General features: G+C 46.3%; 1 protein-coding gene across 1 annotated transcript; it reads left to right on the top strand.

Moving 5' to 3' along the window:
- Positions 1-1796: 1796 nt before the first annotated feature.
- Positions 1797-24977, top strand: LOC136947359 (metabotropic glutamate receptor 1-like). The gene is made up of 10 exons (XM_067241393.1): positions 1797-2523; positions 5757-6006; positions 15677-15912; positions 16248-16256; positions 17482-17728; positions 18461-18626; positions 19366-19492; positions 21898-22264; positions 22396-22959; positions 24146-24977. The coding sequence occupies exons 1-10, from the start codon at positions 1797-1799 to the stop codon at positions 24975-24977; spliced, it is 3525 nt and encodes a 1174-aa protein (XP_067097494.1).
- The last annotated feature ends 1554 nt before the right edge of the window (positions 24978-26531 follow it).

The raw sequence follows: 26531 nt of genomic DNA, 5'->3' as shown, positions 1-26531 counted from the left end.
ACTTATTGAACGCCTGCTGCTTTCCTGCACTGGTCCGCACGCAAGGAACTGGCTTTGTGAACTATTCGTTTTTCTATTTCTCCCAAACATCGTTTGATAGTTTATCCCCCCATACCGTCCTTCTAGTTGTTTTTGACAAAGTCTAAATTCTGCCGCTATAGTTTACCATTTTGTTTAGGTAGCCACATATATGCATCAATTACTCAGTATTTTAGACTGGGGGTACTCGGATTTAAAAACGCGTGATAATTCTTTAAATGAGAACTCTCGAGGCTGACTCACGGCAGGTCCGCAGGCACGTCTGGGCCCCTGTACTTTGACGTCAACCCGCATGAATCAGAGAGATTCTCAATCCTCTCATCACTGCTGTAAAGGAATGTGCTTGAATGATGACTACCACTACGTTACCTCGTCAACCATCAACAAAAAAACGAGGGTGTTCACACCCCCTGAGCGTGGATGCCGCTACACGGGATTGGGATTCTTTGGTCATATCATTAATCTTACATGTCTTATCTGTTCATCGCAATGCTCAATTGCGGCACAATGAAGGATCAAGCTGATTAACCCCTATCTGAAAAAATGACAATGATAATCTATAAATAAGTGACCTGTAGTGCTTCTTAAACGCCTGCCTATTAAAGCTGCAGTTTATGTGACCCGGTTTTTGAGATGTGGTGAGAAAAAGTGGCAGAGGGAGAGAGGACGAAAAGGAGGGGTGAAGGGCTCTCGTGCTCTCACTGGAGGAGAGAGAGAAAAAACGTCCGCTGGTGGAGCAATACAAACTCAAGTATCATATCCAAGGACCGCGCGGCACAGAAGACGGAGGAAGACACGCGATATGTCTCGCGGATTCAGGTACGTGTCAAGTTCTTCCAGTCCAAATTCTTACACGAGATGACAGAATGATGGTAGAATATAGACAGTGTCAATTCAGGTTCGACCGTGAGACTGGCAGATAAAGGCAGGTAAGTGCGTATATAGCCATCCTCACGCTGTAGCCTATAAGAAGCTGCCTCTTTCGATACAACCTATTTCACGGAATGTTTTGAATGAGACCATGGGTGTGTGAGTGCTGCGTTCTGGCAAATGAGGGTGAAAAAAGCAAGTTTTGTGTTTGACTAGAAGGATCAAGACATCATTGATTTTGTAAACTGTGTTCAACTAGGCTCCTTAAAGACTTCACGATACGGGAATTATATTCCCTCAGTGTTACCAAATATAGATAGTTGTTGGTTAGGCTATGATTTCATGTGTCCCATTTCAGTAAATTAATTACTCTAGTTAGCGGATTAATTTCAACCTCTACATTGAGTTAGTGGCATAGCCTCTAGCTCATTACCAGCACCTGTTCGAAGGCGTTTCCTCACTGAGCTTGAGTTTGTATGTGCGCTGTCCTTGGTGCTGAACTGTACTTTTCTTCAAAGTACAAGGGGGGAAATTATGCCACCCGTAACATTTGGGGGAAACTATTACAATGTAACTTGGCCTATTATATTATAACTACTGATTGATGTTGATATATAGGCCCATAGTATTCCCTGAACGATGGAGTCTGCTGACGTTGATAACTAAGAAAACTGAGACGTTCACGTGGCTGTCTTGCTAATGTTCCTTTGCATTTCACAGTAGTCTGTTTTAATTTCTCTGCAGGTGTGTGTGGATATGGTCCAGGCATTGTGCTCTCACATCATGGTCACTGGGTTAAACGTGGATATACACTGACAGACTTCCAACGCTCCTGCTCAACTGCCACGAGCGGATAGTATGCCCGCACAGCTGGCACCGTTCACGCGATGTGGAATATGGCACGCGTAAAGATGGGTTTCCTCGCAGTCCTCTGTCTCCCGACTTTATTCTTCGACGTATTCGTGCTGTCTCACAGTGGCAACATTTACGAGAGGGCGGCAGTCCCGCGGGCCGTATCCCGCTCCGTGGCCCGGATGGATGGCGACGTGATTATCGGTGCGCTCTTCTCCGTTCACCACCAACCGTCTGCTGAGAAAGTGGCCGAACGAAAGTGCGGGGAAGTCCGCGAGCAGTACGGCATACAGAGAGTGGAAGCCATGTTCCACACTTTAGACCGGATCAACGCCGACCCCTATTTGCTCCCCAACATCAGCCTGGGCTGCGAAATCCGAGACTCCTGCTGGCACTCCTCCGTGGCCTTGGAGCAAAGCATCGAGTTCATCCGGGATTCTCTCATCTCCATCCGGGATGACAAGGACGGGTCTAAGTGGTGCATTGACGGGACACCATCCACCCAGCCTCCACCCACTAAGAAGCCCATTGCCGGGGTAATTGGGCCGGGCTCCAGCTCCGTTGCCATCCAGGTGCAGAATCTCCTCCAGCTCTTCAACATCCCGCAAATTGCATACTCTGCCACCAGCATCGACCTAAGCGACAAGACGTTGTTTCAATACTTCCTGCGAGTCGTGCCCTCTGACACACTGCAGGCCCGGGCCATGCTCGATATAGTCCAACGGTACAACTGGACATACGTGTCAGCGGTGCACACGGAAGGTGAGTCACTCACAACACACAAAAACGATTTATTTAGGTGGGCGTGGAGAGATTAGTCCATAATGGCGCAGACACTGATATTGAGAGTTTTTTGTCTAGTTGTCAAGTGGATTTTGTCTAGTCAGTGGGCTAACTAGAGAAATACATAAGTAGGTCCGTTTGTTAAGGTGGCCAACTGCATGAGTCTAGGATCGCGAATTCCCTTCCATTAGCGTCTCCACATGAGAGAAACATGTTCCCATTAGACAGGTACAGAACTTGTCATGGAACTATTGCACACTCAGTCAAGAGCATATGAGAGTGATAGCTTACTCTAGACAGTCCCATTTTAGATTGTGAAGAAAGTATAACTACTGTTCAGGGAATCTCAATAATATATACACTGAGCTAGCTTCTACTGCTAGGAGAGAGGCAGTGTCAAAGTCAACAACACTGCACACTAAACATGTATAAGTCATTTCTTTATTTCTTTCTGTCTATACCCTTCTTACTCTGTGTTTTGCTCTCTCTCTCTCTCTCTCTCTCTCTCTCTCTCTCTCTCTCTCTCTCTCTCTCTCTCTCTCTCTCTCTCTCTCTCTCTCTCTCTCTCTCTCTCTCAGTTTTACACATAGGACAATAGATACACACATTGTATCATAATCTATTCCACCCCAAATCGTAATTGTTGTCTGTGTTCTCTGATTGTACTGTCACATGTGCTGTTGTGGGTTTTATTTGCATCTATTCGCATAATGGAAAATTAGATTGGGGGCTAGATGGGAAAGGTAATTAGTCAGCACGCCTCTCTCTCTTTTTATCGTTCACTCTTTCCTATTTTTTATGAGATGCTAATGCTATTCCATTAGAAAATAACAAGGGGACTGTGTCATCTCCGTTATTTGCATATCTAAGCATGCCTTAATTACGTAATCAATCAGATAATCCATATTAAACAGGCCAACTAATGTGCTGCTTCTCTCTGTGTAGCTGGTCATGTTGTTCTCTTACCCCAAATCTACATAAACCCAGTTTTGTGTGACATCTTGTAATCTACAGTAGTAACTCTTTGTTGATGAGAGGAACCTGCCTAAAACAGCCTAAGGTGTGTCAGTATGAACCTGACATCACAAATATTTTCAATTGACAATTACATAGCATCTAGCTGTCCTAAGATCTTCTCCTGTGGAACTATGGGAAATGTAATAGATTGGGGATCAGATATCAAGAGTTGTCGTAATGTGACAGGCAGGTGTCACATGAGTTCCCAGGTCACTGTTAGGTTAATAGGCAGAGGGGGTGTCTGCATCACTTGCAATGCTCTGAGGCAAAGCTAGGGGGCACCAGGGATCTGACCTAGTCCAGACCCAGGGGAGCCCCTGGGAACTGAACTAACTTCCTTCTTTGGTACCTTCATGGGATGACTCAGAGTGAATGTGAAGATTACTACTGTAATAATTGCACCCATTGAATCATTTTAGATCACATATTAAGCCATGGAGGGGGAGAGAGAAAACTAACAGGGGCCTTGCATGTGTCTGGCCAAATATGGCTTATTTAACTAGTGCCTCACAGCAAGAGTAATTGTAGGTCAGTATAATGATGTATAACTATATAAGCATGCAATGCCGTGGCACCAACATGAAATAATTGCATCTGACAAAACAAACCAGGCTACAACATCACAATTGCCCTGAACATCTTGCTTTTGGTGAACGGACAGTAGGATATGGATTGATGGAATGAATCAGGGATTATTGCATGCAAAGAAGTACAAGGGGCTGCGGATGGATCTGATCTAATTACAGTTATGTATACACACTCTATCTATGGTTACTTGTTATGAATTGACCTTTGTGTCTTAGGATGATGTATGTGATGTGCCTGTCTATTAAGTCCAGGTGAAGTCAGCCTCCATACTGCCTCCAGAGAGCTCAGATAGGTGGAATGAGAGAGAGAAAGGGGGGGGTCACCACGGTCTGCCCACCGCCACCACACGTTCCTCTCTCTTCTACACTACTTCAGACAGTTGAAATGCAGCCTGTTGCCCATAGCAACAGCCAGGGGTTTGCAATTGCATAAATTACCTGGGAGGATTAGCATCAATCTTGTGGAATGTACAAAACGGGTTTCAGTGGCCAGAATCAAATGGACGTCAATATAAGCCCCCATTCCCCCGCCCCCCTACCCCTCTGTCCACACATCCAACCATCGCCCACACACAGCCCAGCCCCGATGGAAAGAGAAAAATAATTGGATATCATGATTCATTTTCCAGCAGGAGAAAAAAAAAATGAGGCAATTGAAAAATATCATCAAAAGACTATTGAAAAACCAGCACATGGCCCTGTCTATATTATTGTGCCAAAGTAAATGCATTAGACTGTTGCCAGTTCAGCCCTTTCTTCTGTGGTCAAATGAAACCTGTTGACTGTACAAAGAAAAAGTGTGACTTCTCTGGCAGCTGACAAGACACCTCCCATCTTCAGACTGAATACCCCCTTGCTGTGCCCTTGATGCTTTGATGAGTATAGCTGCATAGATATTAAAATTAGTTTGAAAGCTTCCTAACTGTCCCTCATCTGCAACAAATTGCATGCTCTACGTTGAAACATTATACTAAGTATCCCTCCACACTGTTAAAAGCTGATTTGGACATCCTGTCTGTATATCTAGGGTAGTTCTATAAACCCCATCATGTCTGATTGCAATCAGTTAGAAGTCCCCTAGACTCCCTAGTTCACTGTCATAGGGGTGGGACTGGAGGATCCTCACACACAACCTGACCTGTCAGAATCATCATACTGCCTAGCAAGTCTGGCCAGTGTATGTATATGTGTGTGTGTGTGTGTGTGGGCGGTGTATGTGTGGGTGCTTTTTATTAAAAAGCCCAAAATATTGGGAGCAATACCAGAGATGTAGAATTCCTTGCTGGGGGTTGAAAGATGTGCTTCAAATATGAGGAGTTGTGACACAGCTGTCCCTGGAGGTGATACCAGTCGATACAGCAGACTTTCTCCACAATCTGGGTCCTCCTCAATTGAAACTCACTTCCCTCCACTACTGCTGCGAGACAGGGAAGCTAGGCATTTGAATCTTCATTTTAACGCTGGACCCAATTTCTGGGTCACTCAAAACAATGACAAACCATTTCCCACATTTCGCAGGCGAACGAGCAGCTCCTCTCTATCCACCATTTTGTTTGTCTTCTGCGATGAGTTCTTGACGTGACTCCTTTGTGTCCTCCATCTCCTCAGGAAACTATGGGGAGAGCGGTATGGAGGCCTTCAAGGAGCTGGCGTCTCAGGAGGGCCTGTGCATCGCCCACTCTGACAAGATCTACAGCAACGCCGGGGAGAAGCACTTTGACCGGCTGCTCCGGAAGTTGCGGGAGCGCCTGCCCAAGGCCCGCGTGGTCGTGTGTTTCTGTGAGGGCATGACCGTGCGCGGCCTCCTCATGGCCATGAGACGTCTCGGCGTAGCCGGGGAGTTCCTCCTCATCGGCAGGTAAGATGTGGCTGTGGACCACCCAAACACTGATTTCTGGGTCATTTGGTACAGAATACATGCATTCTGATTGGATGATTTGCTACAGTGTTGCCCGCCTAGGATAATATACTGGATGCCTCTAAGTCATGCCTAAAAGATGCTAGGGAGCATTGGTGATGAATAATTCGTAACTCTGTCGGAGACACAGCTACTGTGTCCCTCCTCGACATTGAGCTGTTAGCTACTGGATTCAGCTTCAGGAGCCCTTGGCAATGACGCCCAGCAGAGCGGCCACCTTTTCACCTTGCACAATGAGCCACAGAGTCAGGCTGGAGGCACTAGAGGCATGCAAAGTTGCCTACAGTTCCACTACAGTGGGTACAGGATTTGACATAATGAGATCTTTTTTTATTTTTTAAAGATTTAGTCCGATTCCTCTCATCATTTAAAGCTGCACACAGGCACTTTCGACCTCTCTTGCTGTCTGTCGACTCCCTTCCACTTCCAAGCCCTCGTTCCACCTCCATGACCTCTCTTGCCCTTTTAACACCCTCTCTCTGGTGACTGAGAGAGGGTGTTACCCAGCTCCTAGGGATAGACAGGAGGACATGGTAATAGGGATGACTGGGGTTTTATTTAACACCACTTCATCCAATTCCATAAGTCCAGAATCAGCAATTGGTTCCAGCAATTTTCCCGAACCGAGCAACTCGTCCCGGGCTATCCTCGGAGACACTGATTGCCTACAGCGTCCATCAGTTTCACCCAAAGAGCAGAAAAGGGGCCGAACACAGCATTCAGACCATGACAGCCACACATTAGGCCATCAGAATAGCCTAAGGGAAAGCCTTATGCTGTCATCAGAATGCACCGTGAGACATGACCGTCACCTTGTCCCATGTTTTGTCATCTTGGGTCCAGCAGACAGCACATTGTGGGGTGGGTTCACTGAAGGACAATACTTTTATCTGTCAGCCTTGTGTCTCAGTCAGAGGACATTATTAAGACAGTTAGAGTGACCGGGAGAGGAGGCAGGGGGTGGTCTGTGATCCTGGGAGATTTGCTGAATGTTGCTCCAGAGCTCAAGAAACAAGCCTGTCTTCTTCATCTGGTTCATTTCTTTTCTTCTTTTTTTTCTAATCTTTGAGACTTGTTCTCTCCTGTCACCTCCCTATGGATGTGGAAGAGTCCTTTGGCTGGCTTGTTGTGCAAGTCGTGTTGAGTTTGAAGGTCGTTAGAGCCTAGGCACCTATAGCAGGTTCATGCCATATGAATTATCCATCATAATGATGCTCTCTCTCTGTCTGTTTCTCTCTCTTTCCCTCTCCCTCGCTCTCTCTCTCCCTCTCGCTCGCTCTCTCTCACACAATTTCTATCTCTCCCATTTTACAGTATCTATCTTTACTCCTCTCCTCTCTCTCTCTCTCTTTCCCTCTCTCCCTCTCGATCTCTCTCTCCTCCATTGGAGAGTGGGTCTTTTTTTAGCTGATATGGAGGTCTCCATGGGCAAACGAAGAGGACTGTAGGTCCTCTTAGCTCCACATGCTTCTGGGTCAGAGAAAGAGAGAGAGATAGAGAGAAAGAAAGAGAGAGAGAGAGAGAGAGAGATAGAGAGAAAGAAGAGAGAGAGAGAGAGAGAGAGAGAGAGAGAGAGAAGAAAAGACGGAGAGACTAATAGACAGGAGAAAGTGCGACATGACAGTGAAAGAGATGAATACTGAGAGATTATTATTCTGGGGCAACACTAGCACTAAACAGGGTGTGCGTATGTGTGTGTTTGTGTGGTCAGAGATGCTTGGTGGTTGGCTGACAGAAATTAGCTCATCCAAACATGGCCTGCTATTTTATGCTAATTTGTGCCTTCGCCTCTCCGCAGAGTGAGAAACCGTTGATGTGTGTGTGTGTGAATGTGTGAGTGTGTGTGTGATACATAGAGGGAGAAGGAGAGACAGTGAGAATAAAAGAAACTGAGAGAGCTGAATGTTCAGTGTGACCCTGGAAGAGAGCCAGAGAGGGACTGAAAGACCTTACGAGACCACACAATTGAACAAGGGAGAGAGAAAGAGAGAGAGAGAGAGAGAGAGAGAGAGAGAGAGAGAGAGAGAGAGAGAGAGAGAGAGAGAATGTACTGTAATTGACCGATGGTGGCATAAAAGGTAAAAGGGTAAAAGGGAGGCAGACAGGCAGAGAGAAGATGGCCGGCAGGCAGACAGACAACATGCAGAGGCCGACAGGCAGACATCCAGAGAGGCAGACAGGCAGACGGGTAGACAGATAGACAGGCAGACAGGCAGAGAGGTAGACAGGCAGAGAGGTAGACAGGCAGAGAGGTAGACAGGCAGAGAGGAGGCAGGGAGGTTGACAGAGAGAAAGGACAGAGAGGAGAAACAAGACGAGAGAGAGAGAGAGAGAGAGAGAGAGAGAGAGAGAGAGAGGGAGGTAGAGAGAGAGAGAGAGAGAGAGAGAGAGAGAGAGAGAGAGAGAGAGAGAGAGGGAGGTAGAGAGAGAGAGAGAGAGAACCACATCGGGGACGGCAGATTGGGAGAGGGCTTTTGTTTTCAAAGCGAGGCTGTTGAACACTCCCCTCACCTGCTCCTCCGTTGAGAGCCAGGGGAAGTTTGCAGTTTCCTGGTAGAAGTGCTTCCTTCTATGCTGGCTGCAGAGGGCTCCTCTGACAGATCGCCACAGCCCAGTCATCCTGCTCATCTCCTGGTCCACACCAGAGGAGCTTTTGTCTCCACCTCCCTGTGATGTTTAGCCGCTTCAGTTTAACCCGGCAAAAGGAATCAGACAGTCGCAGATAGCAACTGTCTCCGACGCAACTCCGGAGACAGTCTCCGGAGTTGCGCAACATTTCTCTCTCTCTTTCTTTTTTTCTTCTACTATTCCTACCCCACTTGCCTCTCTCTCACTCTCTCTCCATTCAGTCCATCTTATATCTTGTTGGCCCCTGGAGCACCTCCAATAACAAGCATTTGATAGATTGTCTGGCTGGTCTGGATCAGCTGTGTTCCTGCTACACTGAAAATGTGGCGTCGTTTTTCCTTCCCATTGCAAAATGACAGAGGTTCATCTGAGGTATTGAAAGAAAATAGTTTTCTTTCTGAAGCATAGTTTATGCCAAAACATATGTACTTCATGATAGAAAATGTCTAGCTTTGCTGCATTTGAAATAAAATAATTTATGGATTTCGGAATCTACTTAAAATGTTGTTTTGTCATTGTACCTAGTAGAGGAATGAAAAGTATAGCCTGACATATTTTCTGGTGGCTTCTCTTTGGAAACCAAAACAAATGTAAAACACCTTGCCTCTCAAAATCTCCAGGATATACCAACGTGTTGAAATGAGGAACACTGAGGCTATTTGCAAACATTGTAAAAGCTCTGAGCTTTGGGGCTTTTCAGTAAGAGGCAAACAAAAAATTATGACAAATGCAATTCTCGTGCTGAATAGATATAAATATACTTGCAGGGTTACTTATTCACTTACATTCTGAGCTTGGGCCCTTACTTGAAAAATAACCAGCGAAAACTGATGAGTTCTAATGAAGTGAGCTTCATAGACTCTCTCAATAGAACTCTATTACCTGGTTTCAGACAGCACCTGACATAGGAGTGGGTTTGTGTTATGCAACAAGGGTATTGTAGTCCTGGCGCCAGTTTTACTGTCATACTTTGATGAAGCACGTTTGGATAGGTATCCTGCACAGATGTTTCCTCTCTGGGAGGGGGGCTCCTGATAGAGGCCCTCAGAGGAGACTGGGGGCTTAGAGAGAAGGTGTGAAGGACGGAAAGTCGACTGTGCTCTGTGCCTCAAGCCTCTCAAGACACACACACACACACACACACATAAACACGGGCACACACATAGACATGCATGAATACAGCACTGACGTAAGGGAACACCAAGATTCCTAAACTCTTCTCTTCTTTTTCCTTCTCTTCTCTTCACTCACAGTGAATGTATAGTTTAAAGTTCCTTGGCCTGTCATCCCAAACAAACAATATAAATACACATGCTGTACATACTGTAGACATCATAAGAAAGAAATATTAGCTAAATAATTACAAATGACCAAAATCAAACACCCTGTGTTAACGAAGTTCATGCAGTCATTTAGACAGCGTACCCGTGAGAACCAGTTAAGAGTGATTTTTTACTTCACACATTATTTATACATTTTTGTATTACGTGACACAAACACTGATGCTAAATACCCCCCAGCATTGACTGATAGGTGCATATCTAAACCTCATTCTGGGTGTCTGTTCCATTATCATTACCATGCCACCCCCCGGCCCCCCCACCATTAAAATGCCAGTGTGGAAGCAAACCCACCCACCAGCTTGCAATTAACACCATCACTGGGCTTCTCTCTTCCTCTAATGCTACCTCAATGCTGTTATTACTGAGCACATTTGCATAAGCTGCTTTTCCACTTGTAACACTCATTTCTGTGCTGTCCTATTGCCAAGATTTCATCGTTCTTTTTTTCCTTTTTTGAGTGCCTATTCCCCTCACGTAAATGTTCCTCTGCTTTCCAGAAGTGGTCAGATTGAGAAGGTGGACTGCAGAGGTTGTCTGGCTCATTGGCCGACTGTCTGGATTGTTTGTCTTTTGCAGTAGGCCTACCGTTTGTATGCTTGAAGGACAGAGAAAACAACTGTGAGGGAGAGAAAGAAAATGGCTAAAATACGAATAAATCAGAGGCCTATCTTTCTTATGTTATCATTTTTTCCTCTTCACATTTCTTTTCTAAATTAAATGTTGACTAATTTAGGGAGTCTCCAGGAAGTACTTGGAGACACAAAGGGGCGTATGTACGAACACTTAGTATTACTGTGTTAGGGTCAAGGTGAGAAGATGCCTTTAAATGCAAGCAGGCCAGTAATGGTCATTGTTTTCCAGTATAAAATAAGAATCACTTATTTTCAAAAATAATTCCACGCTACCTAACTACATAATGACTGGTGAACGTTTGGCTTGTGAGTAACCATTGCTTTAAGTATTCAGAGACAGAGATGCTTCATCTTCTTCTATCTGCATCTTTTCCTCTGACATTGCACACCATGAAGCTTGGCAAGAGTAGCCACACAGCAAAGGTTATCTTGTATGTGGCATCTGTCTGCTTTCATTCAGTCACAGGAAGATGCTCCATGGTCCTTATCTTCACATACATTTACAAATCTCTCACTTTAACTTGCTTGAATGATCCGCTGGTGTGTGTGTGTCATCTTGCATCACTTGCTCCTACAAACTGGGTTTCCATTTCCAGAAACCTCTTTCTGTCATTAGACTTCCATATTCAACACATTAGCTGCTAATACATTAATCATGAGGACTTTGGGAGATAAGATCTCTATCATATTGGGACCACTCTCTCTAGTCCCCCCGCCCCTCTTCCTCCTCCATTTTGCTCCCCATATGACCCACTGTGTCAGTTTAAGTTTAAGTAGAGTTTAGAAGGATGAGTCATGGGGAAAGATCTTGGTTGTGATGTGAGGGTTCTCAGAAATGTGTCTCTTTGGCGTTCAGCTAGTGGCGTTAGCTGTGGGGTAAAAAGTCAGTTTCGTTCTCACAAGTTAGCGTGTTGCTAACGTTACTGTCACCATGGAGATTTTGTTTTGTTTAATGAGAGACTCCAGTGCCAGGCTCTCACAGGAGCTCCCTCAGACAGCTAGTCAGTCAGAGTAGCTCCGAACAATGCCTCCCTTCCACAAGAAAATGTTTACCTTTTCAAACCACGCAGCATTTACATTTAGTCATTTAGCAGACGCTCTTATCCAGAGCGACTTACAGTAAGTACAGGGACATTCCCCCCGAGGCAAGTAGGGTGAAGAGCCTTGCCCAAGGACACAACGTCATTTGGCACAGCTGTGAATCAAACCGGTAACCTTCAGATTACTAGCCCGACTCCCTTACCGCCCAGCCACCTGACTCCCGCGTCTTTATGGAAAACAATTCTTGCAAAAGTTACAAACATTATACTTGCAAAACAAGATACAGTATGAGCAATTACACCAAATCCTTTAGTCGCGATGTTTAAACGACATGATCGTTTTTTTGTTTTATTGGGATTTTTTGGGGTGTTCATTCTGGAGTCTTGGGTGCATCTGTTTCTGTTGCAGTAAACACAATGTTCACAAGGAATGTGAATATTCATAACGTACCACCGATTCTAATTGGAAGCGACAACACATCACCAAGGACATCTCTCTCACTCAAACGATTGTTTTGTTGTTGTCATCGTTATCCATGGTGGTGTTTTCCTCTGATCAGGAAGGAATGGTGGATGACATTGAAGTGATCAGAAACAGCGTGCTGGGTAGGCATCTGGATGGAATGTTTAGATCAGACCAAGCTGAGGCAGAAAACAGATCCTGTCTTCAGACACATAGAAGACATACACTTACGCTGTGGACACGCAAACATACGCTCGCATGCCCACACGTGCACACACGCGCACTCACACTAAAATAGACGGGCGCGATTACAAAAAGGCATAATCAGACATGAGAAACAAGAGAAGTGGCAGCAGGTAGCTAGAAGAGAAATCTGTTTTGGCAGCAGTGGTCCCTGTCGATGGAGGAGAGATGGATCTCCAAACTGGGGCGTGATGAATAAGTAAAGGCTGCTGGATGGGCTTTTAATGGATCACAGCTTGGGCAGGACCTTCTCTGCTGCCTCGGGAGAGGCCCGGCACCATGTAGATAACAAACCACCACTTCCCTCATGCAAAATGAACTGGATCTGGGAGAAAGATGGAGAGATGGAGAGATAGAGCAACAAGAAGAGAGGGAGATGAGGGGGAAGGGATGGGGGGAAAGATGAATGGGAGGGGGAGGGGGAGATGGGAGAGGATAGAGAGAAGAAGAAAAGAATGAGCTTGCAAGACAGACATACATAATATATGTATGTATATAGTGAGAGAGACACACACAGATAGATTGAGGTGGAGAGAGAGGCAAGAGAGGGCTGGGAGACAAGTGTAGAGATCACGGATAAACGCAGAAAAGAAGGGGGGGAAAGAGGGCGAGAAGGAGGAGCATGTGGAAACAGAGGAAAAGAGAGAAGTGTGATCGACCTGTCTGCTTCGCCTTTCATATGTCACAATCATTCTATTGTAACGAGTTAGTTTGAGATGCCACCCGTTCTTAATATCTGAGGTGTCAGCTTTCTTGACAGCGAGTTACCTGAGCTGGTACAGTATTCAAACAGCAGTGCTGCAGCTCACGTCAACTGGCCCCAAAAATGATCTCTCCCTTTAGTACTTTTTAGGAAGCTCTGACAATCCATTCCCATGTGGACGCCCGTGCATGTGATTAAGTCTCCGCCCTGCCAATTACTTCACGACAGATTCATAAATATACAAATGGATTCTTTCAATGTGGAACTGGAGCACCCAGTGTCTTGGGAGGCCTCTCTGCTCCAGCTCTTAACGACCACTCCAGGCACTACACACTAACTTTTGGCTTCACCAAATGTTGTTTCGCCACACTGTGCATGTGTCAATCATCTGCCTCTGGTGCGTACAGCTCTAATTGACCACGTGGACGCATGTGATTTGCCCCCTCCGACACACAGTGCATGCTGACAGGGAAAACCAACCAATCAGATGGCAGCTCACTGGGTTGGACGAGCTTTCGTTTCAGCTGTGGAGGGTGTGATGTGGAAGCGTGTGGCGGCTGTTTCTATGCTCCCACTCTCACTCTTGTAACTTGTAGTCATAAATATCGAATGAAGGTTACCGTTCACGACAATCATGATTATGCAACTCATAGAGCCCGCTGATTATACAGTGTACTTTCCTTATCATGCTCCCCTCCATCGGTGCGCTTGTTTTGATACGCCGTCTGTGGCGTGCAGCACGGACAGGGGGGAGCCTGACAGCGCGGGAAGGCAGAATGTCGTTTTTCTTTATTACAAACTGTGATGCTGAGGCAGCCATGTATGTCTACCTCTGGAGCTCCTCATGCATTATGTATGCTGGCGGTAAATAAATGCTCCACGCAGTCTCTCTCCCAAATCCAATCTCTCCTGTGGCATCGCTTGCCTTGGCCACAGAGGAGTGGAGTTTGCTGTTGTACTGTATTGAATTGAGCTCTTCAAATGAAGTTACAGTAGGTCGAAGCAGAGGCCAGGCAACTGATGGGAGAGGTGTGGAAGGTGCAGAGGAACAGTAATTATGTTCTAGGTGGGAATATTAGGGTGGCAGGTTTTTGGGAATTAACTTGCACACAAGTAGACATGCGCATACTGACAGCCACACACACACACACTCTCGAACGCGTGCATGCAAACATGTGAACACACCGACACGGCTGCACATACACACAAACACACGTTGAAAAGTCACACATACGTAGATACCCACGGTGACATGTACACAGTGTTCCTCAGAGAAAGAAATGGGACTGTGACCAATCAGACCCACGTGTCTTTAACCTAAACTCAATTTGGAGAAGGGGAGATGGTGATGTTTGCTTAATCTTTCTAAAAATACATTAACAGAGCCTTGCATTTTTTTTAAAGGCATGTTATAGTGTCTGTATTACCAGTGAGATTGAGAGTGAGGAAAGATACATACTAAATACCTAAAACCAAGATAACCAAATAAAATCCCTTGATGGCTCACTGCTGCTGCTAGTTACCCTCTGTGATTCCTTACCAATTCCAGAACATTCCTGTGTCTTTCAAACCTCATTTAAAATGGTTGAACATGGCCAAGAGATAAGGTTTAGACTCCCCCCTTACACACGATGTCTCAGGTAATTGGATACTGGCTGACTCACTCCCTAATTGGTGGATATCTGTCAATAGCACAGGTATTTAAGGCACCAGCACCTTAGGGATGGAGAGAAAGAGGGAGAGCAAGAGCGTGAGTGAGACAGAGAAAGGGAGCAAGAAAATCCTCGCCACACCAAACCAGACAACCCCAAATCAGAGCAGAAAAGAGCATGGCTTATGGAAATAAGATTTATTTATTGAGGTTGCTTGCGCACTATTATTCATTTGTTCCTCCCATGAGGAGTCCAGGGGCTTCTCGACCAAATGAGCCAAGCTCGTCACAGACAAACAACAAGATGGCTGACAGATTTTAAAGCCATCTAGTAAATGGGAACGATTCTTTCTCCTGCACCCTTTGGTATCAGTTGGTGCTTAAAAATGGAGATTGGCCTAGCTAGCTATTAGCTTAGAGAGTATAGGGAAAAGATCTTTGTTGCAGGTTCTGGTTACAGGACTAGACTCTGTGCAGACTTCTTCCACCCCATCTTTCCTAGCCATCTCATTTTTAAGTGAAATGACAGTATGTATTCCCTCAAGGTATAGAACAGATAACATAACTGACACATACATTTGTGTCAGTCACACATACAATCAGTTTACAAAGCACAATGGAGAAAATATGAGAACTCTTCTAATAAAACCCAATAAAGGAGAGCAGAGCACTTCAGTGTCACTAAATGAATGTCCTGAATAAGAAGCTAGCTCACACACACATCACACTCCAGATTCTGGACAGGATTCTTGGGTGTGTTGGGGGTGTCTGTTTAGACAAATTCTCCAAATGCTGTGGTCCAAGAGATGAATGGAGAAAGTCTGTGTGGGAAAATATTTGACATCTTGCGTTTCTCTCTTTTTGTGTTCTCTTTCTCTATCTTTATCTCCCCACCCATCCTCACTAGTGATGGATGGGCAGATCGGGATGAAGTGGTGGAGGGCTATGAGCAGGAGGCTGAGGGTGGCATCACCATGAAGCTGCAGTCAGCGGAAGTCACGTCATTCGACAATTACTTCCTGAAACTTCGTCTGGACACCAACACCAGGAACCCCTGGTTCCCTGAGTTCTGGCAGTACCGCTTCCAGTGCCGCCTGCCAGGACACCCTCAAGAGAACAAAAACTACAAGAAAGTCTGTTCTGGTGAGAACAACATCAAAATACTCCAAAGACTGGTTTCCTTCTACAAATAACAATCACGGGTTATGATTGGTAGAGGAATGAAGTGAAAATGAAATTATTTTAGCCAAAGCACAGTGGTACACAGGTAAATTAGATCATCTTTAAATGCTTGGCTTAATGTAAGCCTTGTGTTCGTGTAAGTAGTTAGTTGCCCCTATGTCTTTGTATCCTTGTTCATGAATGCTGTATTAGTGGATTTGTTTTAGACGGGACCTGATAATACTTAATGAATAATGATAATGTTATCTATCTTCCTTTTCTCTTTTCTGAATATTCTCTCTGCTTGCCACTGAAAGGTGACCTAGGTAAATTGATACATTGTCCCGGCCTGTTGTTCTACTTACTAATGTCTTTTTAATCACAAACTATTAATATGCTATTCTAACATAGGCATCATCTAAAATGTTCTATTATTGAATATGATTTAAAGTCATTTAGAATAGTCTTATTGAGTGGTATGAAAACCATACCAGGGTACAATATCTCAGAATTTATGAATCCACAATTGCATAGTAGCAAAGTTGTAGCTCGCTGTTCTACAATCTCTGTTGTTATTCTCTGTTTCTCAAGATCTCCAAGGTGGTAAGTCCATATTTCCAAACACAATTATTTGATCGACCTGCACTTCCACTGAGTAAACACCTCACTCTGGCGAGACTTGTTGGGTTTGACTGAAGCTCAGATGATCACAGATGTCATTCATGTCACCCTACAACCCTAAATAAGAAGGCAGGTCAGGGGTGGGGCACCTGCATCAGTCAAACTCTACTGTAGAGCACTTGGGATGTCTTGACCTCAGAAAGCACCAAAGAAGGAATGAATCACAAACACAAATCTGTGTCCACCACCCCCACCTACTATGGCACCCTGTGTGAGTGATGTGTTTAGACCAATCCCCCTCCTTCATTTGTGCATGCGATTATAGTCAGGCACGAAAAGTGCCATGGAATGTGGGTGACAGAGTAAAAGATGGGGAAAGTATGTTTGTTATGAACCGGAGCTGAACACAGGGCAGTGAGCCAGGTAAGCTATATGCTTCAAATGTATGCTGTGTTAAAAAGGTTCACCTTCCAACTGCTAGCATCTCTTCCCCTGGTTCAGAAGCGCTATGATAGTTATGCGCTGTTATGTTGCCTTAAAGAGCTTATTGCTGGCTGACAACAAATTGCTTGTTGAACAACATGGTGTCCCCCAGTAATGGTCCATAAATCACATTTTCGAAATGAATCCTTTGGACACCATATTGTTTGTATAGTAATTATACTGTGATGCCATAAAAAGAAGACACTGGCTTCTTTTTTCTAACATCACTATTTAGCCAAAAGGGCTAATGAAAATAGAGTTACAATTGTCCTGCTGTACAAAATTATCTTGTAGACTATAGATGGGCAGTGGTCCTGCAACTCCAGTGCAAAAACAGAAAACAAAAAAAGATGGTTACAAAAACAAAATGGTTAGAACCCTCCTTCAACGCCATCAACACGCCAACTCTCATTGTCTAACCTCCCCTTATTTTCCTTGGGTCTTCAGGTAACGAGAGTCTGCATGAGAACTACGTCCAGGACAGTAAGATGGGCTTCGTCATCAACGCCATCTACGCCATGGCCCACGGCCTCCACGACATGCACAGCGAGCTCTGCCCTGACCAGCCAGGACTGTGTGAGGCCATGGATCCTATCGACGGCAGCAAGCTGCTAGGCTACCTACTGAAAACCTCTTTCAGAGGAGTGTCAGGGGAGGAGGTGTACTTTGATGAGAATGGGGATACCCCTGGCAGGTGAGAGTAAACGGGGGGAGGGGGGGCGGGGGTTCTATGTGAGGGATGGAGGGAGGGGAGGAGGGGCTTTGAGAAATGAGGTTGCTATGGAGAATTGTCAGTGAGAGGGATTTCAGTGTGACGACAATCGGGCTGCGACTGGAACAAATTGAGTGTATCGGGCTTGCGGCACCAGTCATTTCCACTGATCTGCAGTCCCTGAGTCCCTCAGACAGGGGCTGACGAGGCCAAACACATCACCACACAGGTAGAGGTCAGGCAGAACAGGCTCAGAGACATGGCTGATAATCACAGCAGATCCTGGTTCAATGCCCACATGGGGCCTTGTGTACAGTCAGTAAAATGTCCTACTAAGTGGTCCTAGCTGAAATTGCATCAAAGGGTGTTCAACTACACGGTTGTAAGCCGCCGTTAATACGATTTTGGATAAAGGTGGTCTCCCAAGCCAAGGAAGCGTTATCATTAAATTACCTGTCACTGATTCACTCCTGCTTTCCCTTGTCTCCAGTCTTTATCTCCTTATCCCCTCCGTTTTCCTCTCTCCCTCTCTCTCTCTCTCTCTCTCTCTCTCTCTCTCTCTCTCTCTCTCTCTCTCTCTCTCTGTCTCTCTCAATCCCTCTCTCCAACCCATAATCTTCCCTCCCCCACTCCCTCTTTCTATCTCCATGTTTCTAAACTCTTTTTTTTTCTCCCTCACCATTCCTCCTTCCCCCACCCCACCCCCTTGGACAGGTATGACATCATGAACCTGCAGAGCGTGGGGGACGGCTACGACTACCTACACGTGGGTTCCTGGCATGAGGGAAAGCTGAGCATCGAGGACTACAAGCTGTGGATGAACAGCAGTGACATGGTGCGCTCAGTCTGCAGCGAGCCCTGCACCAGGGGACAGATCAAGGTGAGGGAGCCCCAGTCTGAGGCGTCGGGCCTGGGATGGGCCTAGAGTAGAAACAGCCCTTCTCTTGACCCAGGAAACACCCCAGTACAAAATTGTGAGGGATATTCCTGGAAGAAATGCATATTGTGTATAAGGAAACATTCAAGGACAGTTTAACTTGTTCTCGCATGTTCCCTCATTGTCAAGATCGGCCAGAATTGGCTTTATACTGTAAATGAAACATATCATAATTATGTAGGTTAGCAAGGGGAGGCAACTTGGTACAGCATTCTACATCAAGTGTAGCTGGAGGCAGCACCTTGAGTATGTGCAGCCAGGTCTGTCTGGATCCAGCCCTAGCGGGAAGCCCCCCCGAGGGAGCATGCACACTCTCCAGCCTGCAGAGGCTCTTCCTGTTAGCCTCCTTTGTTTCCCAGCTCTTTACCCTGCTTACCATACCACAGCCCCCCTCACAGCCCCCCTCTCTGGGAACAACATCGCGGCTGCCCTCATTTCTTATCAAACATTGTTGGAGCTTAAAAGAAAACGGTTCAACTCCACCGGTTCTTTGAAAGCACAATCAAAAGCATTTGGACTTAATAGCTCCTATGACGTCTGACAGTGTTAAATCTGAGGGTGTCGTTTTCAAGTTTGTTGGGCTTTGGATGTTGTTATTGTCTTGAAGAGGAGGTTGGGATTGTAGTATGTTGACACCAGACACCATCTTTGTGTGTGTGTGTGTGTGTGTGTGTGTGTGTAGGTGATCAGGAAAGGAGAAGTGAGCTGCTGCTGGATCTGCACAACCTGCAAGGACAACGAGTATGTGCAGGATGAGTTCACCTGCAAGGCTTGTGAGCTGGGCTGGTGGCCCGATGATCAGCTGGAAGGTATGGGAGACAGATCCTCCCTTCTCCCAGATATACACTCTCCCCATCTCACCTTCTTCTCATTACCCCTCGTCAAACTCCCCTGGCTTCCAGTCCCCATCTCCTGTCTTCCCAGCTTCTAACCTCGAGCAGGTCTCCCAGGGCTTACCCTCACAGAGCAGATCATCCTTTCTCAGTACACTTTTGTCCCCTGTTCTCACTCCTCACATCCCCAAGCCCCTGGCTCAGGCTAGCTATTGTCTGCTAGACTTAGAACACACAATCTGCTCTGCCCCTAACTTAACCTGTATGCTCCCATAGGGACACCATGAACCTTTCGTCTCAACCTAAATCTGTCTACCTGTCTCGAAACCCAACAGTACCATCCCATTACAAGCCTCATCTCATTTCACACCTTTATCCTGACAACTGGCATTTCAGAACCAGCCTTTCAAAGCCTCTCGTGTCTCCCTTCTGCCCCCCTCCATGTCAACCCCTGTCTCTCTCCTCTACCCCCTGTCTCCCTCCTCTCCCTGTCTCCCTCCTCTACCCCCTGTCTCCCTTCTTTCCCTGTCTCCCTCCTCTACCCCCTGTCTCTCTCCTCTACCCCCTGTCTCCCTTCTTTCCCTGTCTCCCTCCTCTACCCCCTGTCTCTCTCCTCTACCCCCTGTCTCCCTTCTTTCCCTGTCTCCCTCCTCTACCCCCTGTCTCCCTCCTTTACCCTGTCTCCCTCCTTTCCCTGTCTCCCTCCTTTCCCTGTCTCCCTCCTTTACCCTGTCTCCCTCCTCTCCCTGTCTCCCTCCTCTACCCCGTCTCCCTCCTCTACCCCTATGTCCTTCTGTCTCAACTCCTCACCTCCTTGGCTACTTTACTTTACTCTCTCTCTCTCTCTCTCTCTCTCTCTCTCTCTCTCTCTCTCTCTCTCTCTCTCTCTCTCACTCTTTGTCTCTCACTCTCTGTCTCTCTGTCTCTCTCTCTTCCTCTCTCTCTCTCCTCGGCTTCCTCTTCTGTCTTCCTCTCAGTCTGATCCGTCGTGACCCAGCCGTTGTTTTGACAGTGATTCGCTGAGCTGGGGAAGCTCTCTCAGTGGCTAGGTGAAATATGCTATTAGTGCTTTGAGAGGCCTGAGGTAGATTTCACCAGTTTGCCGTTCTGATTTACATTTACCTGAGGAATACTGATGCTTGATTTATACTGTATACTGTCATTTGGGTCTCTTTGTTTTGTTACCTCATGTACATGGAGAGAGATAACTTGCACTCTGAGGGGCTGCTATGTGTGGGAAGGTGTGGGGGGGGGGGAGTCGTGAAGTGATCTTTTGAATTATTCAAAGGTCTACTTAAAGCTTAGACAGGAAAGTATACAGTAGGTTTAGAGGAAGAAGGGATTTGGAGCTTTGTATGAGAGTGGATCAAGATAAGTGCATTTCATCTGCCACCCTTGACCATTCTCACTCTGAGCGGCTGATGCCTAGGTGAGCTTATCTGGCCTGGCAAAGGAGCAATGAAAATGTCCCTCAGCAGGACAGCTCAAGCCCAACCTTGACGCCTTGCATGAAGAATCGTAGTTTTTCATGGTGAAATATTTATTCGGGTACTGAGCAGGAATACACCTAGGGATTACTTTGGAATATAGAAAGATGCAGTTTCATGTCCAGACTTAAAATTGAGTTCACTGGCAATTCCAGAGATTCCGAAGTTCTTGTGATTTGGCTTAGGAGGACTGATGTATCCAGAAGTGTGAGTCTGGTGGCGACGGTGGGATGGTGTAGTCTGTGGTGGCAGTGACTGTAATGCTATCAGAGGCAGCGAGTAATTCATGGGTTCTTAAGCTGAGTCTGGGGACGTCACTTTTCTTCCATTAAGCTTCTCCAAGTCTCGCTGCGTAGGATGAGAAATCACCAACGCGATGTGATGGACAGGGCAGACACACACGCCTGTGCACCATCATACGCACACACACACACACACACTGACACGCATTCACACAAACACACACAGACACTCTTGCTGTAGTATGAGCATGTGAGGAAAAGCTGACAGATTCGGAGCTTTGAGATGCGTATGAGTGTGTGTGTGAATGTGTAAATGAGTTCCTGAGCAGGCCATCTTTGAAGTAGCTTGATCAGGCTTGTATATTGTATCTCTCCACTTCCTCGATGATTGCAAATCTAGTCATCATGTCTACGCTTTCCATGTCTCCCTTGCAGATAATCCTACCCCTCACCCATCTCCTCCCATTCATTCTATCCTTGTCCTCCCGTGAAAAAAATAATTTTTGTATTGTTTTCTGCACAAAGGTTGACCTTTATCTTAAAACATTTTTTTTGTCAAGGGCAGACATTAGTCACACAATGTAAAAAAGGCAACTTACTGTTTTGAATACACAAGTTCTTGTGAAACTAAAGTCTCCATCTTCTGATACAGTCTGCCAGCCGCTGCCTCTGAAATACCTGGACTGGTCCGACGTGGAATCCATGGTGGCGGTGGCCTTCTCCTGCGTCGGCATTCTCATCACCTCCTTCGTCACCTTCATCTTCATCCTGTATCGAGACACGCCCGTGGTCAAGTCCTCCAGCCGGGAGCTCTGCTACATCATCCTGGCGGGCATCTTCATGGGCTACATCTGCCCCTTCACGCTGATCGCCCGGCCCACCGTGTTCTCCTGCTACCTGCAGCGCCTCCTGGTCGGCCTGTCCTCTTCCATGTGCTACTCCGCCCTGGTCACCAAGACCAACCGCATCGCCCGCATCCTGGCCGGCAGCAAGAAGAAGATCTGCACCAAAAAGCCCAAGTCTGTCTGTCTATTGTTTATTGAACAATCACATTCACATAATGCACACCAAAAAAATGGATCAATCTATAATTAGCTACAAATCAATACAAATGTATTGATACTTCTAATACGTCGAAATTTACCATCAGGTTCATGAGTGCCTGGGCCCAGGTAGTGATTGCCTTCGTGCTGATCAGTTTCCAGCTCTCCCTGGAGATCACCCTGATCATCCTGGAGACCCCCATGCCCGTCAAGTCGTACCCCAGCATCAGCGAGGTCTACCTCATCTGCAACACCAGCACCGTGGGCATGGTGGCTCCGCTGGGCTACAACGGCCTGCTCATCATGAGCTGCACCTATTACGCCTTCAAGACCCGCAACGTCCCGGCCAACTTCAACGAGGCCAAGTACATCGCCTTCACCATGTACACCACCTGCATCATCTGGCTGGCCTTCGTGCCCATTTACTTCGGCTCCAACTACAAGATCATCACCACCTCCTTCTCCGTCAGTCTGAGCGTCACCGTTGCGCTGGGCTGCATGTTCACGCCCAAGATGTACATCATCATCGCCAAGCCGGAGAGGAACGTCCGGAGCGCCTTCACCACGTCTGACGTGGTGCGCATGCACGTCGGCGACGGGAAGGCGGCGTGTGGGAGCAACAGCCTGCTCAACATGTTCCGCCGGAAAAAGACCAGCTCCGGCAGTGCCAAGTGAGTCCCAAAACATTTTTCTTCCAAATGTATTGTGTCAGGATTTCATTATCAAGGTCAACTATACAGTGAGGGCAAAGTATTCTAGCACAGATCCCCCCCTTCTGAGGCGACAACAGCTACAACCGAACTGAGTTGGTTTGAATAAAAAAATCCTAAAATAAAACAACTGGTATTAAGACAATCCCCAAACTGATAGACTTTGAAGTGAATGGGAGCATACCTTACCTGTGTTGTGATATAAGTACTGACTTAATTGATCTAAATTTGTGCTCAAGCTGCCCTAATACATGCTCAAGATGCCTTACTGTCCACAGCAAAGACACATTGACAGTGTCTAAAGTAAGGAAGGAAACCAAAAAGGATGGGGGAGTGTTTGATCTGAATGTTGTCTCTCACCCTTCCCCTGCTACGTGTTTCTGACCCATCCCTACTGGACTGAGGGCCCTCTGCCTTGTCCTCAAGCAGGCTCGTGTTTAGATTCAGAGATGCTCTGCTCCTGTTCTCCAGGGCTGTCTTCTGAGAGTGCTGCATATTTAGATACTTACGTGGATAGTCTTTCTGCCTTGTTGCTGTGTTTTGGTGTACAGATCGAAGGTGATCAGTACTGTAGACTCTCCAGCTCTCCAGCACAGGAGTCGTTCACACCTGATCCAGCCTTTCCTTAATGTAAACCCAGATCCTAGCATGAAAACCTCTCCGTCTCCCTCACTAATCACCCCGAGAAAGCCAATCCAAGCCTGCTCTTCACAGCACTAAACCCTGTGTAATCTGCAGACCAATACAGGCACTCGATACATTTTAACAATTGCATGTCGCCCATTTCAGCTTGACAAGCACTTAGATAAACAGGTGGAATTTAACAGGATGGCTTTTAAGTACTTTGACGCTAACCATCTAATGTTCATAATGCCCTGTTGGCAGCACATTATGAATTACTATGTATTAACTAACTGCTCCAGTTGGGAAATGGATAACCTTTTGGAACTAATGATCTTAAGTACATTGTCTGTTATTGTTAACGTCTAAAAAACAAGGTATTTTAACATCCATTAGAAATGTTGAAATGCTGCTTTTGTAATAGTTCATAATTTGTGCTGCTGCTGTTCTTGATGTTATTGTTATTGCAATGTGCTCCCCCTCCGGTTTCCTGGGATAGTAACGGCAGTCTTTATCTCGTTCATAGTTCTAATGGCAAGTCTGTGTCATGGTCTGAATCAGGTGCAAGACACCCTCCGAGGGGGGGGAATGTGTGGCACAGACTGTCTGTGCATGTGAGGAAACAGGAAGCCGGCTCGAATCAGATGGCGGTCATCCGGCCCCTAACTAACGCACCCGACCCCCACAGCTGCAAACCCGTCACCCCCGGCCCTGGCACAGACCCCCACCCCCCACACCAACCCAGCACCAAGGCTCTGTACAACCTGGCGGAGGAGGAGGAGGGAGATGCGGCCCACCGCCCTCTCTGGACTCCTCCCCCCTGCTCTGGACATCTCCACGGGCAGGACTCTAACAGGTCGCCCTCTTATTCTCCCCCCGCCCACGCATCGGGCTGTGCCGCCGTGCGCCCGCGGGTGGCCGCGGTGGACACGCACACCTCAAATGTCCCCCGAATGAATGACGCCATGGAGGCAGCTAACCTCGTCGCTACCCACCAGCCACTGAGCCTCTCCCCCTCCCAGCTGCAAGAGGGGGCCTTTGGAGGAGAGGGGCTGTTGTTGCCCCATGAGGGGCTGGAGAGCGATGAGTTGGACCTCCTGCACAGCTACATGTATGACGCCAAGGAGGCGGAGGAGGACGAGGAGGACGAGGAGGACGTGGAGAATCGGACTCAGAGTAAGCTGACTCTGGAGGACTCCCTGGCTCTGACTCCCCCTTCCCCTTTCCGAGACTCTCTGTGCTTGGGTGGGTCAGGGTCCGGATCCCCCATCTCTGAGTCTGTCCTCTGCAGCTCCCCCAGCTCTGCCTACGCCTCGGTCGTCCTCCGGGATTTCAGACAGAGCTCCTCCACACTGTGAGAGCCTCCTGGACACTGGCATTAACAAGATCAAACAAACATAGCTTGTACACCCGGCATATTTTACTCACACCCACACACCTACATGCATACTTACACACATATACATACACACACACACACACACATATACATACACACACTTGTATGCATATATGTATATGTATATATACACATATACACACAATGCATAATTACATGCACATACAACTTAAAAGCATCTCATTATATGTCTTTACTAGTTATATGTTTGTATTTTGTCTGTCATTTGCTTGCTTTGTTAGACTTTGCGGTCAGAGAGCAATCAGAGTGAAAGAAAAAGCAAGAAAAAAAGCAGTTGTATTGTTCAGGAACAATTATGTATCTCAACGGTGGTAATTCACCCCAGCACTCCTGTGAACTTTCAGACTGGGAGAACTCTTGCTGTGCCAAATGGATTGAGCAAAGCTGGGAAACACAGCTGTAGCTATCGTTTTCCTTTTATTGTGCATTTGAATAGCCAGTATGCTACGGTGTAAATGGAGAAAAGCCAAACTGCTGTCTAAATGAAGTACTGGGGCTTGTTTAGTGATTTGGAAAAGATGAAGGGCCCAAGCTGATTGAGGACCACAGCCCACAATGCATTGCGTGCTTGGACCAATCAGCTTTGCACAGTTCAGGTCACGTGTGTAGCAGGCACACACCCCCCCCCCATGTTATTTTTTCCCCCTTATTCTGAGACTTAGACAATAATAAGACATGCTTACCTTTGCTTTCATCTCTTACCCATCTATACTACTGGCCTCTTTGCTATTTATACATACAGTATGATCTGCCAGAAAGAGAAATTAAGTTGTTTTAAGATAAGAAGAGTGCAGTACATTGAGGTTACTTATTAATCAATTGTCGATGCAGTATTACAGAATGTGTGTCTGAGTTTACCGTAAACCCACTTTGTGTTCAGTTGGCACCATTGGATATTTGCGCTGTGTGGATCCTGGTGTTCCAATCAAAGTTGTTTCCAGATTTTTCTGCATTCATGTTTACATTATGTAGCTGCTCTCTATAGAGACTGATCACACCTCTTCTTGAGCTTGAAATGATGTGGGCTTGATTGTAGGCAACGGTAATTTTGTTTACCACATTCACATACAAATACTATGCCCCATGGGGCATGCTGGGTTAGAATGGGCTGCTAAGAAGATGAGGCTCTGTTTTGCATACAGTATGTGATTTCTTTTCTTTTTTGGGTGGGTTGCTGTGTCATTGTACTGGGACTATACTTGTAAAAGTTCTCAAAGTTTGTAATACTGTTGAACCATCTCTTGTTTTTTCACATGGATGGTATGTTTGTAATATCAGTAAATGTTTATATTTAGAATGTGAAACAAATATTTATACGTTTTGAAACGGTCTTACAGATATGCTTGTGACAGAGCTGTGTGTTGACATTGATTTGGGTAACTTTTCAGATAAAATCATAAAGTCATCCGTATTCTCTTTTAAATATTCAGTTGTAAAGATAAACCAATGGGTAGTTGCTTCTTGTGACGCGATTATGAGCTTCAATCTGCTT

This window comes from Osmerus mordax, chromosome 8, assembly GCF_038355195.1.
Source record: "Osmerus mordax isolate fOsmMor3 chromosome 8, fOsmMor3.pri, whole genome shotgun sequence".
NCBI lineage: Eukaryota > Metazoa > Chordata > Actinopteri > Osmeriformes > Osmeridae > Osmerus > Osmerus mordax.
This window is presented reverse-complemented; position numbering and strand designations above follow the sequence as displayed.

Coding starts and splice junctions, on each gene's coding strand:
- LOC136947359 (XM_067241393.1), top strand. CDS start 1,797: ATGTGGAATATGGCACGCGTAAAGATGGGTTTCCTCGCAGTCCTCTGT. Junction 2,524..5,756: donor GTCAGCGGTGCACACGGAAG/GTGAGTCACTCA, acceptor CCATCTCCTCAG/GAAACTATGGGGAGAGCGGT. Junction 19,493..21,897: donor GCCCGATGATCAGCTGGAAG/GTATGGGAGACA, acceptor CTTCTGATACAG/TCTGCCAGCCGCTGCCTCTG.